The sequence below is a fragment of the Coptis chinensis genome, chromosome 8 (assembly GCF_015680905.1).
Source record: "Coptis chinensis isolate HL-2020 chromosome 8, ASM1568090v1, whole genome shotgun sequence".
Taxonomy (NCBI): domain Eukaryota; kingdom Viridiplantae; phylum Streptophyta; class Magnoliopsida; order Ranunculales; family Ranunculaceae; genus Coptis; species Coptis chinensis.
Window position 1 is genome coordinate 11,363,129 of NC_141463.1, and position 15,262 is coordinate 11,378,390.

Genomic DNA, 15,262 nt, shown 5'->3' on the forward strand with positions numbered 1-15,262 from the left:
TTCTTCGTCTCAACCTTTTTTTTTTTGCTAGGCCACTAATTCCATTTACTCCACCAAACTTAGTATCAAAACGTATATCAATGATATAATTCTCAAGCTGATCCGCTAATTCCATTCGATCTATCTCTGAAAAATCATCGGGATAAAGTCAAGCAAAACGGATCAACTTTTCCTTATCGAAAGCAACAAACGACTCACTAGTATCAAGACATGCCATTCAAAGAAATAATTCTGAGTTTGAATTGCTTCATTAAACCATTCGTTTAACTCTTGAAGTTGCAAATCAATACAATGGTAGATTAATCCAACATGATAGTAATGTAAATTGGTGCTTCCTTCCACTCTTTGTCGAGACCTCCCTCGAGCCACATACCTCTCTTCCATATTTGAAACAACCACATCATGTTTGGCACATAGTGAAGAAACTTCAGTCAGGAGACTATCCCACCCATCATCTCTCATCGTCTGTAAGTGTACCTTTGTTATTTTAACAAGAGTCATGGCATTGACCATGTCTTGGTCTCCACGCTGCAAATCCTTTGACAAATCATTGCTAATTCCTAGTATCGCTTTCATTAAATGCAAATTGAAGATAAATTCAAAAGAATGCACTGAATCCAATAATTGTAAGCCTCTCATCTTTGTTTTGAGCTTGAACCATCTTCCGCTACATTATCAAGCACATCAACTACTAAAGCACAAGTGTTAATCATGCCAAGAAGTGTATAATAGTGTGAGCCCCACCGAGTGTCACTAGATCGTTTAAGACTAATCTCTTGATTCAACCCTCTACCACTTGAAATTTCTCCATTTTGTAACGCTACAACAACTCTAGCCTTCATTGCATCATGTAGCATATCTCATCGCTTACATGATGCTCCAATAATATTTACCACATTAGAGAGAATACTAAAATGGTTAGCGATTGACTCATAGTTCTTTGCAACCGATACAAGGGCTAATTGAAGCAAATGAGCAAAATAATTAACATAAAATGCACACTCATTCTCCTTCATTATAAGTGCTTTTAGGCCATTCAAATCACTTCGCATATTGTTGGCCCCATCATACACTTGTTCACGCAGTCTAGATATGCTCAATCCATGCTTGGATAACAACTCATCGATTGTCTTTTTAAGTGTTACCGAACTAGTTTTCTTAACATACACAACTCCAAAAAAGCTCTCAATCACGCAACCTTTTTTATCGACATAACACAAAACAATTGCAATTTGCTCCTTAATTGATATATCACATGTTTCATCAACTAAAATAGCAAACAGTGAATTTTCATAATCCTTTAGAATAGCATTTGTAGTTTTCATAGCAGCTGTATTCACAATATCTTTTTGGATATCATACGAGGTCAATTTCCGATTTTTAGAAGCATTATCAAAAACTTTCTTAAAGACTTCGTTATGATCTTTAAGAAACCGTATAACTTCAAGAAAATTAATTGCTTTTATTGATCGACTCCTCTGATTCATCATGGCCACGGAAAGCTAAACTTTGTCTCAAAAGAAACCTAATAATGCAATCAGTTATTGCAATTAGGTGTATTTGATAATCCCTTTGAACTTTGTCAAATTGTCTGTGAAGAAATGTCTCAATATGCTGCTCTTGATTTAGCAAAGCCTATGCTACCCTGTAAGCAATATTGTGAGCACTATTTTGTCCTCCAACGCACTCTTTTAATTTGGTTTTCTTTTCCCAATTAGCAAACTCCATGTGAGCAAAAAACATCTCCGCCTTCTTGTGCCCCCTTATCAGGTTTAAAGAGATAACAATATAGACAAAACGCAGTATCCTCATGAATACTATATTCCAACCAACTAAACTCTCCATACCACTCTTGCTGAAAGTGTCAAATTCTCTTGCCTATTGTCCTTGGAGGAAAAGCATGATTAAGCTGGCAAGGACCCCTAAGCAAATATGCTCTTCTCACCGAGTATTGATCATTAGGATGATAATCTGAAATTTTTTTCCTTAGTGTAGTGTCTCCCGGAAGACTAGACAAGTCAAGTTCTTCTCGATTTTCACATTGAATCCGCTTTGACGTGGGTTGTTTAACACCACCATCCTCAATTTCTTGGTGACTCAATTCACTTTGAGGAGGATCCCACATCAACACTAGCAACATTATCTATGTTATTAGTTGGTTAAGCAGGTTGAGCGGGCAACAACTTTCCTTTAGTCAAATACTTTAACATAGTTGTTTAAATAATTAAAATAAATTATTAATCAACTTAATTGAAATTGCACCAATTAAAATAAACCACCAATGATATTCACAAAATAAAGTTAAATAAAAATCACAAACATACAAAAGCTAAATTTGTCATATTCATGAATCATGATCAGTTATTTAATATAACCTTTCAACTAAATTAGGGATCTTTAGAAATTATGGTATATTATATGTGGTTTAATGAATTCATAAAAAGAATACAAGAATTGAAATTAAATAACATGGTTTAGGATTTAGGAATCAATACAAAAAGATAATAAAGAATACAAGAAATTTAATAATATTAGGCTTACCTAGAAGACTTTAGTTAGGAATTATGGGTAGCTAACTAGAATAATAGAGAAGGGAGGCTAGGAGAAGTGGAGTTACGTTGGGGGGGGGGGTGGGTGGGTGGGGGTTTAATGATATAGAGACAAAAAGTATGTATGGGGTTTATGTTTGTTTGGGTTTCGGTTTTGGAGTGTTTGTTCAAGTGATTGAATCAATACATAAACTATATATATTTTTTCGAAAGTTGAGGCCGGGTGAGCTAGGGTGTGCCCTGCCCCCTCCCCCCTCTGGCTTTGCAACTGTTGGCATACCCTATGATGTGTTATGGGATGTATCTCTAGGTGGTGTAGGCATCAAGTGTCATGTTCGAGGCTAGATTTGAGGCAAACATCCGCAAACAATGACCAACTCTAGGTGGAGGCAAAACACAATTGCAAATTTCTCGTAGGACCTACCACTTGCGACATTACCACTGTCGCGTGCTATCTGTAAGCGAAAATAAATTTGTGCGACACTCCAATTATAGCCATTTGAGACTTTTTTTTTGGTATAGATAGTTTTCTAAAAAAAATGGATTCCAATGATGAATATACCTATGATAATCAAGAAGTAAGATGGAGTGGTGACGGCGAGGAAGAGCATAACAGTGGCAACAGTGCATTGTTTTGGAGAAATCCAACGAGTGATTTAGATGATGAAGAAGGAAATTATGGAGTTGGAAATTAGGGAGACGCTGGAGTTGGTAAGCAGGGGGATGAGTCGGCCGATCCACTATTGCTTAAGTATCAACAAGTTAATTTTGAATTTCTTTCAGATCCTAGATTTCGGACATCTTAGACGAGTGTTTGATAAGCACCCAAAACTATGTTATAAACCCCATAGAGACATTACATATTGGTTGATTATGTGTTTAATAAATGTAAATTAATTGTATTTTCGTGCTTTCACAGGTTTTGGCATTTAACGACAAAATTGTAGCAAACCCTACATTTTAGCATGAAACAGTTGTACGGAATAGTGCTTGAACTTGAAGTCTTCTATCTCTGCCCATTTGAAGTTCAAAAAGGCCAGAATAAAGCCCGCATACTCAACACTGACCATTTTTGGGTCAAATCAAGACAACGATGTAGAAAAGTCGTGGAACTTCTGACAATCATATATTTTGATTCTGGACTCCGAATTCGGCACATGAACTGTTAAAACGATCAGTGTGGCAAGCTCTACGTAAAGACGTGAAGTTGTAAAAATCACCATGGCCCACATGGACCCACTATTGGTCAAAACATGTGGGTCCATCACTTAGTGGTTTCTCAATCATTTGAGCACTACCAAAGTGGATCACTACCAAGTGGAGCACTTGTGATTTGCACTCATTCCATTTTTTGATTCATAAATTAGTTTTTGCAAAGATATGTTTTTTAGTTATTTGTTTTAGTTTGTAACTCATCAATGGAGTTTTCTCCATAGTGTAAAAAGAAAGTTTTGTTTATGTTTCTTCTTCATCTTCTTTCTTATTTAGTTATTGATTTCCTAGGATTATTAACTAAAAACCTCCCTTGTGAAGGGTTAATGAAGCTCATCACGTGAGGAATCCGACTCTGTTTCTATCTTCTGGTCATTTGCTTAGGGCGTTCAAGCCTGATCTTACATCCTATCACAAAATAGTAGCAACTGACCAAATTTGAGGACCTGGTTTCAGAATTCAATAGTGGGGCGTGACTACTTTAGTAGCACCTGTGATTCTTTTGTAAGATCAGACTCCCATCTTTGAAAGACATGTGTAAGGTTACGCTAGGAGTTGAAAAGTACTCTCAGAGATAAGGTATTTGTTCAACCCATGCTAACAGGATGTTCTCAGAGATGAGTTCATTGTGTTAAGGATCACGACTCGACACTCACCTTTGATTTGTCTATGAATCAAAGGAGAGATTAGAGATGCAAGACAAGTTGTAAGCAATGTAAGAGTCACCTACATGAATGGATTTAATTCTCCTCACCTTTTCTCTCTCTTCTATTTTCTCTCATAATTTTAGAATTAAATTGTTATTTGTGCGTGAATTTAAAGTAAGATTAAGAATAGTGTAGTGTAAAACTTCCAAACAAAATCATTCTCTCATTTAAGTTCTCTTTTGAGTAGTCTAGCAAAGGTGTGAACAAGTGCTCTAGTATTTAGGCATGGGACTATTCCCTTACTCGAACTAAATTTCAACATGAATCGAGAGTAAGAAACTTGACTTAAATGAAAGTTAAGAGTAACATCTAATAAACACTTATCAGTGTCTAAGAGGTGGCATATATGATAAGCATGTGTCAAGAGTTGTTCTTGACCAGCAGGCATGTTTTTTTAATTTTATATTAATATTAGTGTTTAACTTTAGTAGTTAATACATGCATTTTTATTTATTTATTTTTTTAATTTCAGTTTCATTTTGCGTATATCAACAATGTGTAATGTATCGGGTTCGGTGCACTCCACGTGCGCTTAAGATGTGGTAGGATGATATTAAAATAGTCGGTGCACTTGACCCTGTTAGAGATGCAATTCTAGAGACTCCCTTTGGTTCTCTAGTTAACATACCTTACAATAAGATTGACATCCGAGGAGTTATCAATGGTTTAGTTGAGAGATGGTGGGATATATAACACACATACTTCTCACTTCCATCAGGGAGAGTTGGGCTTCACTCCATTAGACTTTTGTATGATATATAGTTTGAGTATAGGATTAGGTGAGCCGTTGAGATATAACACTGAATTCCAAAGTTGCGCCCAAATGATGACTTTCTTTTCTTGTCTAACCGAGGAGTCATATGATAGTGTTGGTGTACTATTAGGATTTCTTACATCAAAGTTGCATACATTCCACCCTTGACTAATGCTGAAGGGTTGCAGCTTTTAATAGACTATTTGTCACTTGATTCTGATGATGGTCAAGCACATGTCGATGGGTATGTCAGGAGTTTTATATATGTACTTGATGGGTGTCTTGTTTATTCCTAGTGGCCATTCCACAATTAACTTGGGGTATCTTGCCAACTTTGTGAACTTGAATGAGTTAGGCCGTATTGATTTTGGTGGAGTCATATACTGTAATTTGTTGTGTCATTTAGATAAGGCTTCTCAGAAAATTGGTGCTGCCACTACTCCCTAGGTTGGAGGGTTTGTATGTCATTCTCTTAGAGGTATGGTTCTATGAGTACTTTCATGCTGCAAATCTTATCCTCACAGAGTACACTGATGAGAGGCCTTGGCTCAGGGCTTAGCACAGACCTCGTCGAGCTCGTAGGACCAATGAGATCAGTCATAATTTAACATATGTTCAGAACCAGATTGAGATTAGTACACATGCTTCTATTAGTACCCATCCATGTATTAGGGGCTAAAGACATGACCTTATAGGACGTCATCAAACCAAATGTTGATATGATTGGAGTTGGCAAATAGCTTTTGACCTAGTTACGTTGCAGACTTATGAGTAGCTAGTATTACCGTTATTGGTCCAAGGTCTCTATTGGTCATTTGCTCCCAGCTGTGGCTCGTACATTCAACATTCATATGGTTAACAAAATGGGTGTCAAACGTGAATATCATATTGGTTAGCCGTCATAGCCGACGTTTCAATTGAGACCTGTAGATACATTTGTTCCAGCACCAGACCCGATTCATTCAGAATGGTTTTGGGTGTATAGTTTGAGTGACCCGATTGGCTAGACGATTTACCATCCCATTCCTTCTATTGATGACACTCATGTGGTACATTAAGATCCCGACATTGCACACCTACCTATGGTAATCAATGTTATTGCTTTGGTTCATTATAAAAATGTCATATATTATTAATGGATAATTTTTTCAAGATGAGCTGCGTACGAGGTATGAGACAAACATTCATATAAATGAGGGCATGCGCTCTTCAGTATTCGACTACAATGCTGAGAGAGACACACTTCTTTTCTAGGCCGGCTCACGTGGAGTAGGACGATTTGCAAAGCCAAGTTGATAAGTTACAGGCTCAGCTTGATCGCACCGGCTCACGTAGAGCAGGACGATTTGCAAAGCCAAGTTGATAAGTTACAGGCTCAGCTTGATCACACTAAGGTACATTAGGGGAGTTCATCACTTGGACAACTGGAGAGTTCAACACAAGGACAATCGAGGGAGTGAGGTGTATGTAGGGAGTGAGGACTTGATGACTTATATTATTAGTTGACGTATGATGATTGCTATTGTGTTGTATGATTTAGATTGAATTGTTCCTTTGAATGTTTTGGCAGGTTTTAAAGCACTTCCTTTTATCAATTCGATTTAGCAAATGAATTGCAATTTTTATTAATAGAACGACAACTATTACATCTATATATATATATATATATATATATATATATATATATATATATATATATATATATATAAAAGCTCGTGCATATTCTCTCTCCTCACCATATCACTATATTTTCCAACCGAGCAATATTAGAGGCTCCTAAAAAAAAGGAATTGCTAATAATTAGAAACAATGTACCTTCCTACATTTGTTTAATTCTCCTTCATCTATTCTCAAATTATAATCACCTCCCCATCACACATAAATTTCGCCCAATTTCGAAACTGTTCGACGAAATATTAGAAGTTTTCAAAAAAAAAATCAGAAATTAAAAAAAAAAAAAAAAAAAAAAAAAACTTTCACAAAATATGTTCTCTTTTTTTTTCGTTCTGTCGAAAAACTTCAAATTTTTATTCATATTTGTTACGTTCTGTCGGATTGCATGATCTTAGTTTTAATATCAGGCACCGAGCGTATTCATTCAAAATCATGGACAAAATATTCTAACAAAGTGTGGGCAAAGATTGCCATGCTTTCACATTTCTATTTTTTATTAGTGATTCATTTCTTTGGGCCTTGCTAGCCCAATCTATTTTCATTTTCATACATCCTCTTAAATGGAGAGATAGCCCAATCTATATGAATCTTTTGATTGATACCCATCTATTTGGGTGTTTATAGATTTATTTCTCCTGAGCAAGTACCAGTTCAATACGATGGTTTGAACAAGGATGGTGATGCATAATTATTTAGCACTGCTTATGCAGTACTGAGGTTATTATCAAGCCAGCAACCAAGCAGACAAAAAATAATTTATTTACCTTGCATTGAGTGGTTGTTGGGAAAGTTCAATTCTGATTTCATAGTATAATTGCTTCTCTACTTTTTCAGTAATATGATATTTGCTTTCAAACCAAGTCGATGACAAGTGATGATTTTACTACCTCCTTTAATAGTTTAACCCATCGTTTTGTTGTTGTTAATTAACAAATTTCTCTAATATTTTGTATTGGTGCAGATGGATGTTGAATATCTGGAATGTTCGCATTGGCTAATGAAGTTCATTGCATCGTGCGCTCCTCTTCTTGGGATTACTTGATCTGATGAAATTTATCAGTATGTTTGTGACAATGTCTCACTGAGTGGGAGAAAAAAAAAAGAAGGGAACATCAGAACTAGGTAAGTGATTTATTATTTCTACTAAAGCTGAAATGTTGTTAAGAAGCGGAAGTTAATGCATAAGTGTTTTTTTTTTCAACTATAATGATATAAGGGATGCTACAGTTCTTCTACGTACATAGTTCAAAGGCGTCTAAATCCTGGAAGAAGAGATTAAATGCATATGCCTTTTCTTATTTTGAGAAGAAGTAAGAATGACTTTGATTTGTTCATAAACTTTATGTTGTTCTTTTTGTGATTTCATCTTGAGATTGGACGTCCAAAGTTTATATGTCACCTCAATAAACTTTTAGCTTGACCCTATAATCAATCAATTTCTACACTACTAAATTTATTTTCCTCCATATTGATTATTTTCTCGATCTTCTGTTTTGATTGATAATTAGTGTAGCCTTAGCCCTTAGCTGAATTCACTATGGTACTTTCAGGTTTCACCCAATGTAGTTAGAGGTAATGAGACCAAAATGTATGGTGATTGTTGTGCCCTTACTAATTGTTTTCTCTACTTTAGGAAGGACTGCTCAGGTCGTGGCATTTTCTTGAACAAAATTAGATACATTATAAAATGAGGAAGTGTGAGACCATTCTTCTAAGTTTTAGAGGTTTCCATATTGCCTTGACATAGCATGGGTAGTTTATAAGGTGACCATGCACACATTGGTTAGTTATTGACTAGCCATGCACATTGTATAAGTTTCATGACTAGACTTAAATATCAATGCATGTGTCTCTTTTGTTTTGTGACACAATGTAAAGAAGTACTATCACTATTGAATCAGAAAAGGTTTTCACTTGCATTACCTTAAATCTATATCTGAAGTTTTCAATTTGGTTTATTTCTGATTCTGTTATTTCTTTCACCCTTCTTTAAAAGCGTTGGAAAATCTAGACATTGTGCCTGTCACCAATGGTAATATCCCTGTCTCAATTACAAGATGACTTTATGCCTACTACCAAGCAAGTGCACCATTCTAAACTACAAGGTTATATAATTGTAATAAGGTTACCTAACGATCCCAAGTTAGGATGCGCGGATCAAGTGGCGGTTACATGGTCAGCATTGTCGACATTTGCAACTTAGGTATAAATAAATGTTTTGGTATTTTTCTTTTCAATTAGTGGTTGCCTTCTTGCAGATTTTAATTCTCATATTTGAATGGTTTTTAATTATGTTTTATCACTTCTCATGTAGGAGGGAGGTTTGCGCATTATGTTTTTAATTATTTTTCTTTTCAATTATGTTTTTAATTAATTTTCTTTTCAATTAGTGTTTTATCGCTTACAATTTAGTGTGTCATTGCATGCCTTCGTCAGCAACAACAAAAAAGGAAGTTTGCACACACGAGAAATTAGGGGACGAAAAATGGAAACAAAACCTACAAAGAATCCACGGTAAACAAAATACTAACTAATAAGTAGTAACCCACCGTACTTCTTCCCAAAACCCGTAAGTTTTCTTCCTCTCCCATCCCTTGAATATTAATCTACTGAGAATTAACTTGATAATGGTGGGTTTAAATATTTGCATATAACTTGCAGGGACTGAACACACTGCTTCCATGAATCGCGAGGTAAAAGTAAGTTTTTTATATATATATTTTTTTTCCCAACTTTGCGTTTTTTGGTTGTGGGTTTTCTTTTCTTTGGTAGGGGTTATTTTTTTTAGTTGTCATGATCTTAGTCACCAGAACGTTGAGCGGGAGCGAAAGCGAGAGCGGGAGTGAGAGCGTGAAACCGTTTAACTTGAGAAGCTCCCATTTTGAGAGCGTCTATAGAGCGCTTATATATACTAGTAATTAACATTAATTAAATTAATTGTAAGTTAAAAATATTAGTAATAGTTAAAACTTGACATATTTAGGAGAAAGAAATTTACCAATAAATCCCAGGCAAACATATTTTAACTCTTTTAAATTGATGGCCAAACAAAGAAAAATAACTATTACTATTTTGAGATAGGGAGTAATGGATACTGGCCCTAGTCTTCTTCTTTAGTCAGAAACCCACAAAATTGAACCAAACAGTCAACCATATAATTTTATCTGGTTCAATCTAATCAAACATGTTCTCCTTCTCATAAAAAAAACATATTCTCCTTTCTTCCATATATTTCAATCATCTTCATCAATCAGGTTCATAATGTTTATTGGTTTTCTTCAAATCTGTAAATGTTTTGTCAAAAAACACTAAGATTGGGTTTCAATTTAGGAGAAAACTTAAAACAAAAGAATGATTAAAAACCTTCACAAGTGTTTTGTAAGTGTAAAGCGCGGTTTAAGAAATCGAGAGCGGGGTTTTGAAAAATTGAAAGCGTGGTTTGAAGGAGCTTTTCATCTAAAACCGACAAACCGCGATTTCAGATCGGGAGCTCTATACTAACCCCACGGTTTGTGTGACTAAGGTCATGATTGCATCTGTTGACAGGTTTGAACTTGGATCACTATAGAATTGTGCCATCACTTAATTGCACATTAGTCATGTATCAGAATTTGAACACTTTAACTCAAGCCAGTCGGAGACACTTGCAGGAATCTAACTAAACAAATTATCATAATGCACCCTTCCAAATTATCTCCCCAACTGTTTTATTTAAATAATGGAGTTGGTGTTTTGTTGGTTGTGAATTGTGATTGTTTGTGTTTTTGTATACAGTCTACTCATGAACAAACATTCTTTCGACAAAGTGCATTAATCTCCGAAAAAAAGAATGAGAAGGTAATAACACTTGGTTTTCTTGTTGTATTTAAGTTGGTTTTTAACACTTAATTAAGTATACGATATGCTCTGACGAATGCTTAGGTTAACTTGAAATTGTATAACATTGTGTATACTTTTCTATTGAAGTATACACACCATATCTTGCATAAGTTTTATTATAATAGGTTGCGGAAAATGTAATAAGCTCTTAATCCAATTCCCTTTTAAATGATATATTCCCGAGGTTTGGCTGTAATAGATGATATGTTCAAAGCTGACCTTGGAAGAATCCCAACATAGATGAGCATAGAATGGAATACCAAGTTGTCTTCATAAACGATAATATACGACTTATAGGCTCACTGTTTGCCCTACTACCCGCCAATAGTTATTTATCTAATTGTATGCAAAAATTGTCCTCTCATGATGTTGCATAGGGATATTACAAGTCAAAAGAGTTCCAAAAGAGTTCCACTACACGCATGGCGGAGCCAGGGGGTTGAGGTTACGCCCTGGCTAACCCTGTACTCCACCATTCTAACTTTCCATATTGTACTCCACTATTCCACACTCTACATTTAATATTTGAAATTTGGAATCTAATTGTCCAGTACTACTTTGTCCCACAATGAGGCCTTCCACAATTAACTCTTAGTGATATTATATTAATTAATACTTGGAGTGTGTCACTCAAAAATTGGTTACCCTAAACTTATAAACACATATTTCAATTCTTTTTTTTTTTTTTTTTGGTAGCCTTTTTCCATTGTTTCTTTTTCTTGATACAAGGCCCATGTACTGAGCCAATTGTTCTTGATTTTGATGAAAAAGAAAAGAAAAAAGAAGGAAAAGTAGGAATCAAATTCTTTGAGAATGGAAGTTAGGCACTTAGTCTAATAATCTACAAATCTTATGAGCACGACTAATGATCTACTAATCATATTACTAATGTTTTCTTACCTTTTTTAAGAAAAATAAGGAAAAATAAAAAGAAGGAATCAAATGAGCACGATTTCCACGAGAGAATTTAACTAAAACCCATACAATAATATCTTAATACGTACTTAAGTGAGAGCTTTTGTTGGTATACGATTTTCTTTCCCAATGGTAGTCTCGGCAAATTCCCCTTCAATCAATCTAAGCCTATATACTTAAGTTTGGCGCTCTTTTACTTCCATCAACAATGGCTACAAGTGGTTATTCATAGAGATGTAAAAGTGTAATATACTACTCCCAAAGTTAGGGGACTTCGGCCTTGCTAAATTATGTGATTATCGAGTTAATCCTCAAACTTCTCGCCATGCAGGTGCTCTCGATTATATTGCACAAGAACTTGCTAGAACTGGCAAAGCAAGTACACATACTGATATGTATCCATTTGGAGCATTTCTCACTACCATTCTAAGTCAAGGTATGCGTCTTCTTCTTTCTTTCTAAAATTTATGTTTTGTAATTAAACTAACATGTTTAATCAGGGTATTTGATCACATTCTCCAACTCTACTAAGGTATCACGGTCAGCCAAGCGTTCCTGCCCAATATATCAATCAACAATAAGCAAACTTGCAAACAAATAGTAAAACAACAAGCATAAGAGCTTCTAAAACCAGTTTATGTACGAGACCAGTCTCCATCTCTTACTCGTTCAGTCAAACACCTTAAGCCACTAGCAAATTAAAACCCTAAACATGAACTGCCAGGCCACTATACAAGTAACTACATGTCATCACTAGGCAACTACAAGTTTTACCAGGCTACTAAAAGGCAAGTATTCGGTGAGAGCTAAAACCTTTCAACAAATTTACAAAAAGAAAATTAAAAATATAAAATAAACATCAACTAAACTGGTGAAGAACAATAGCGAGGGAAATCTAATTTTTTTTAAAACATCTAAAGAAAAGATTGAGCAAAGTTAAACCTGAACCACAACATAACATAACCTATCTATTCTCCAAAAAAAAATTAGTTTAGACCCGATATAAAGTAAAAACAATTAGTTTACAGCCAAAATTGAATTTAAATAGAGCAAAAAACAATTACCTGAGAGCCGAAATTGGGAAGAGTGGTGAAGAACCCTAGTGGACGATGAGAGACCGATAGAAGTTGAAGGAAAAAAAAAAAAGACGGTAGAAGTTAAAGGAAAGAAAGATTTTGGAAGTTGAAAAAAGTAAGTTTTAGCGTGTTTTTTGCCCCCTTTTTCTTTTCATTTTTTTTTTTTAGGGCGTGGGGTTTTGGGTTTTGGTAGGCTGCCTTTGTCCACGGTATCCAGGCTATTTTGCAAACATTAGCCACCTTTTTTGTTGAAACGGTGGGGTATATGAATGTCGAAGCACAAATTAGGTGATATTGGGTTGTTCCGTGGTATATGACATTTTATATGCCACTATTTTATGAGACTAGTGGTATTTGCTTGTGCGGAAATTAGAAAAGCTCTTCTTAATTACCGTGACAAATGCCTATTAGCCACTGTTATTAGTGAAACCGTGGGATATACACTTTGACCTACCGTGGCTAATGAGCCTTTATGTAGTAGTGTGTATGTGGTCTTTGGTGTTATGTTGTGTGTGTGTGTGCTATTGTAGGTCTTACTTGTTAATTAATTGGGTTAACTAGTATTACACCCCCCCCTTACAGCCACTAGATGACCTAATTAGGAAAATTAGGGTATCCCCCTTAAACACACAGTGGGGGTAATACTAGTTAACCCTAATTAATTTAGATATACCTCGTTTTAGTGCTCTAATTCCTACTAGTAGTTTAGAAATGAGTAAGCACTTTGTTGTTGCACTATGGTTTAGACCACCTCTCATGGACTGACTTAAATATCTTCTTCAATTTATTATTATTATTTTTTTCTAAACTCCTAGTTTTGCTTTTGCAATTTATTTTGTTGTGACTGGATAAATATTCATTGGTTCTTTTGCTTAAAGTTTCGCACGAGTTACTGTGTATGCCTATAGGGGTTGTAGTGGTTAATCATTGCCTATTATTTATAAACCCTTATGCTCAAATTAGAAAGTATTGTTATTTGCATTACTATTAGTGGAAGTCAATATGGTAAGTTGTTATCATTGTCTACCACCTTACTCAATTGGGATTCCAAGTTGATACATTTGCTTCGTAATTGATTGCAATGTTTTTATTCGTCATATGGTATATCTTTTCACATTGATAGTATTGCTATATATTTGTTATACCACTCTTCATTTTACACATGAATCTGCTAGTTGCATTGGCATGTTTTTCGTATGAGCTGAGATTTTCATATTACTTCATATCTCATTTGTTGCAGACAACTAGTCATTCATTGTCTAGGAAACCGATGGTTTCGCGTTCTGTACAAACATGTGAGCTGCAAAGCATGGGGATAGAGTGGTTGCCATTGGAAGAATGTTTGGTGATCGAGAGGAAGTACCTAGGAATGCATATCGGATCGCAGTGGACGAGATTGTAGAATTTTCAACTTAGTTGTTCAGTGCTAGAGGAAAGCCTTTACTAATGTAGTCTAAATTATTTTCTCAAGTTATATTAAAGACTTGGTTGTGCACAAAGTTGTTGGAAGGGATTTGTTTTGTTGAAGTTTCAAGTATTCAATGAAAATATTTTGCTTTTGTCTTATATTTTGTTGTTATTGTTCTTCATTTATATGCTTACAGGAATACATACTATTTTATCAGGTACAAGAAAAAAGAAAAAATACTAAATATATAAATGACAGTGAGAAGCATTGAAATTTTCTCCTAGTATAAACGACGACTTAAGTTTGTCGTTGTATTATAAATATATGTGGGACAAAATTAAGAGAAACATGTGTTGATGACCGTTGTTAATTAACAAGTGTTAAAAGTGGTCGTTGTATTTTTAAACTTACAAGTGCCCCGGGCCGTCGTTTTCTAAAAACCACAGCCTTTTTTATGACAACTAGCCCTAGCAACGAATAAGAGTACACGTTATTGTGTTAAAATAACAGATAATGACATTCATTTTTTGACTGTTTTTTGTAGTGCTTCAACTTCACAAAAATCCAAATGGGAGGGGTTCTAGGGACATATTTTATCTTAACATGTAAACAAACTCAAAATCGTTAGGGTATTTATAAGTTTTGGATTAGGCTAATTTTTTGTAGATATGATCTCCTAATTATTCTAAACATTTCTTAAGTACACAGTTTCATTTCTGAGAGAGTTTGTTAGCATTAGTTTTGTCCATGTTTTTAGGGAAACAAATCGTGTTGCCGATCACCTGGCTTCTTTAGCTATAGACCATGAAGTGGACTTTTTTGTTTCTCCTCTTACTTCAGTGCTTATGTCTATTGTTGAGGAGGACAAAAATGAAACTATGTACTTAAGATTTTGATTATTATGAATGAAGGTAGAGGTCATGCCATAACCTCAAATCTATTTTAAAAAAAAACTATTCTAAATATTGTCACAAATAATCAAAAGAATAAAAAAACTCTAAACTTGCCAAATGTAGTTAACAATTTACAAAATTTGGCTAATTGTAGACCGTTCATTTTCACCATTTTTGATACTATATTGGGCAAGT

The 15,262-nt window shown here is 34.9% G+C and overlaps 1 protein-coding gene across 1 annotated transcript; it reads right to left on the minus strand.

The window, feature by feature from the left end:
• Nucleotides 1-860: 860 nt before the first annotated feature.
• On the minus strand, nt 861-1,490 carry LOC147479939 (uncharacterized). Its single transcript, XM_086578526.1, has one exon. The coding sequence runs from the start codon at nt 1,488-1,490 to the stop codon at nt 861-863; it is 630 nt and encodes a 209-aa protein (XP_086434652.1).
• Nucleotides 1,491-15,262: the final 13,772 nt, after the last annotated feature.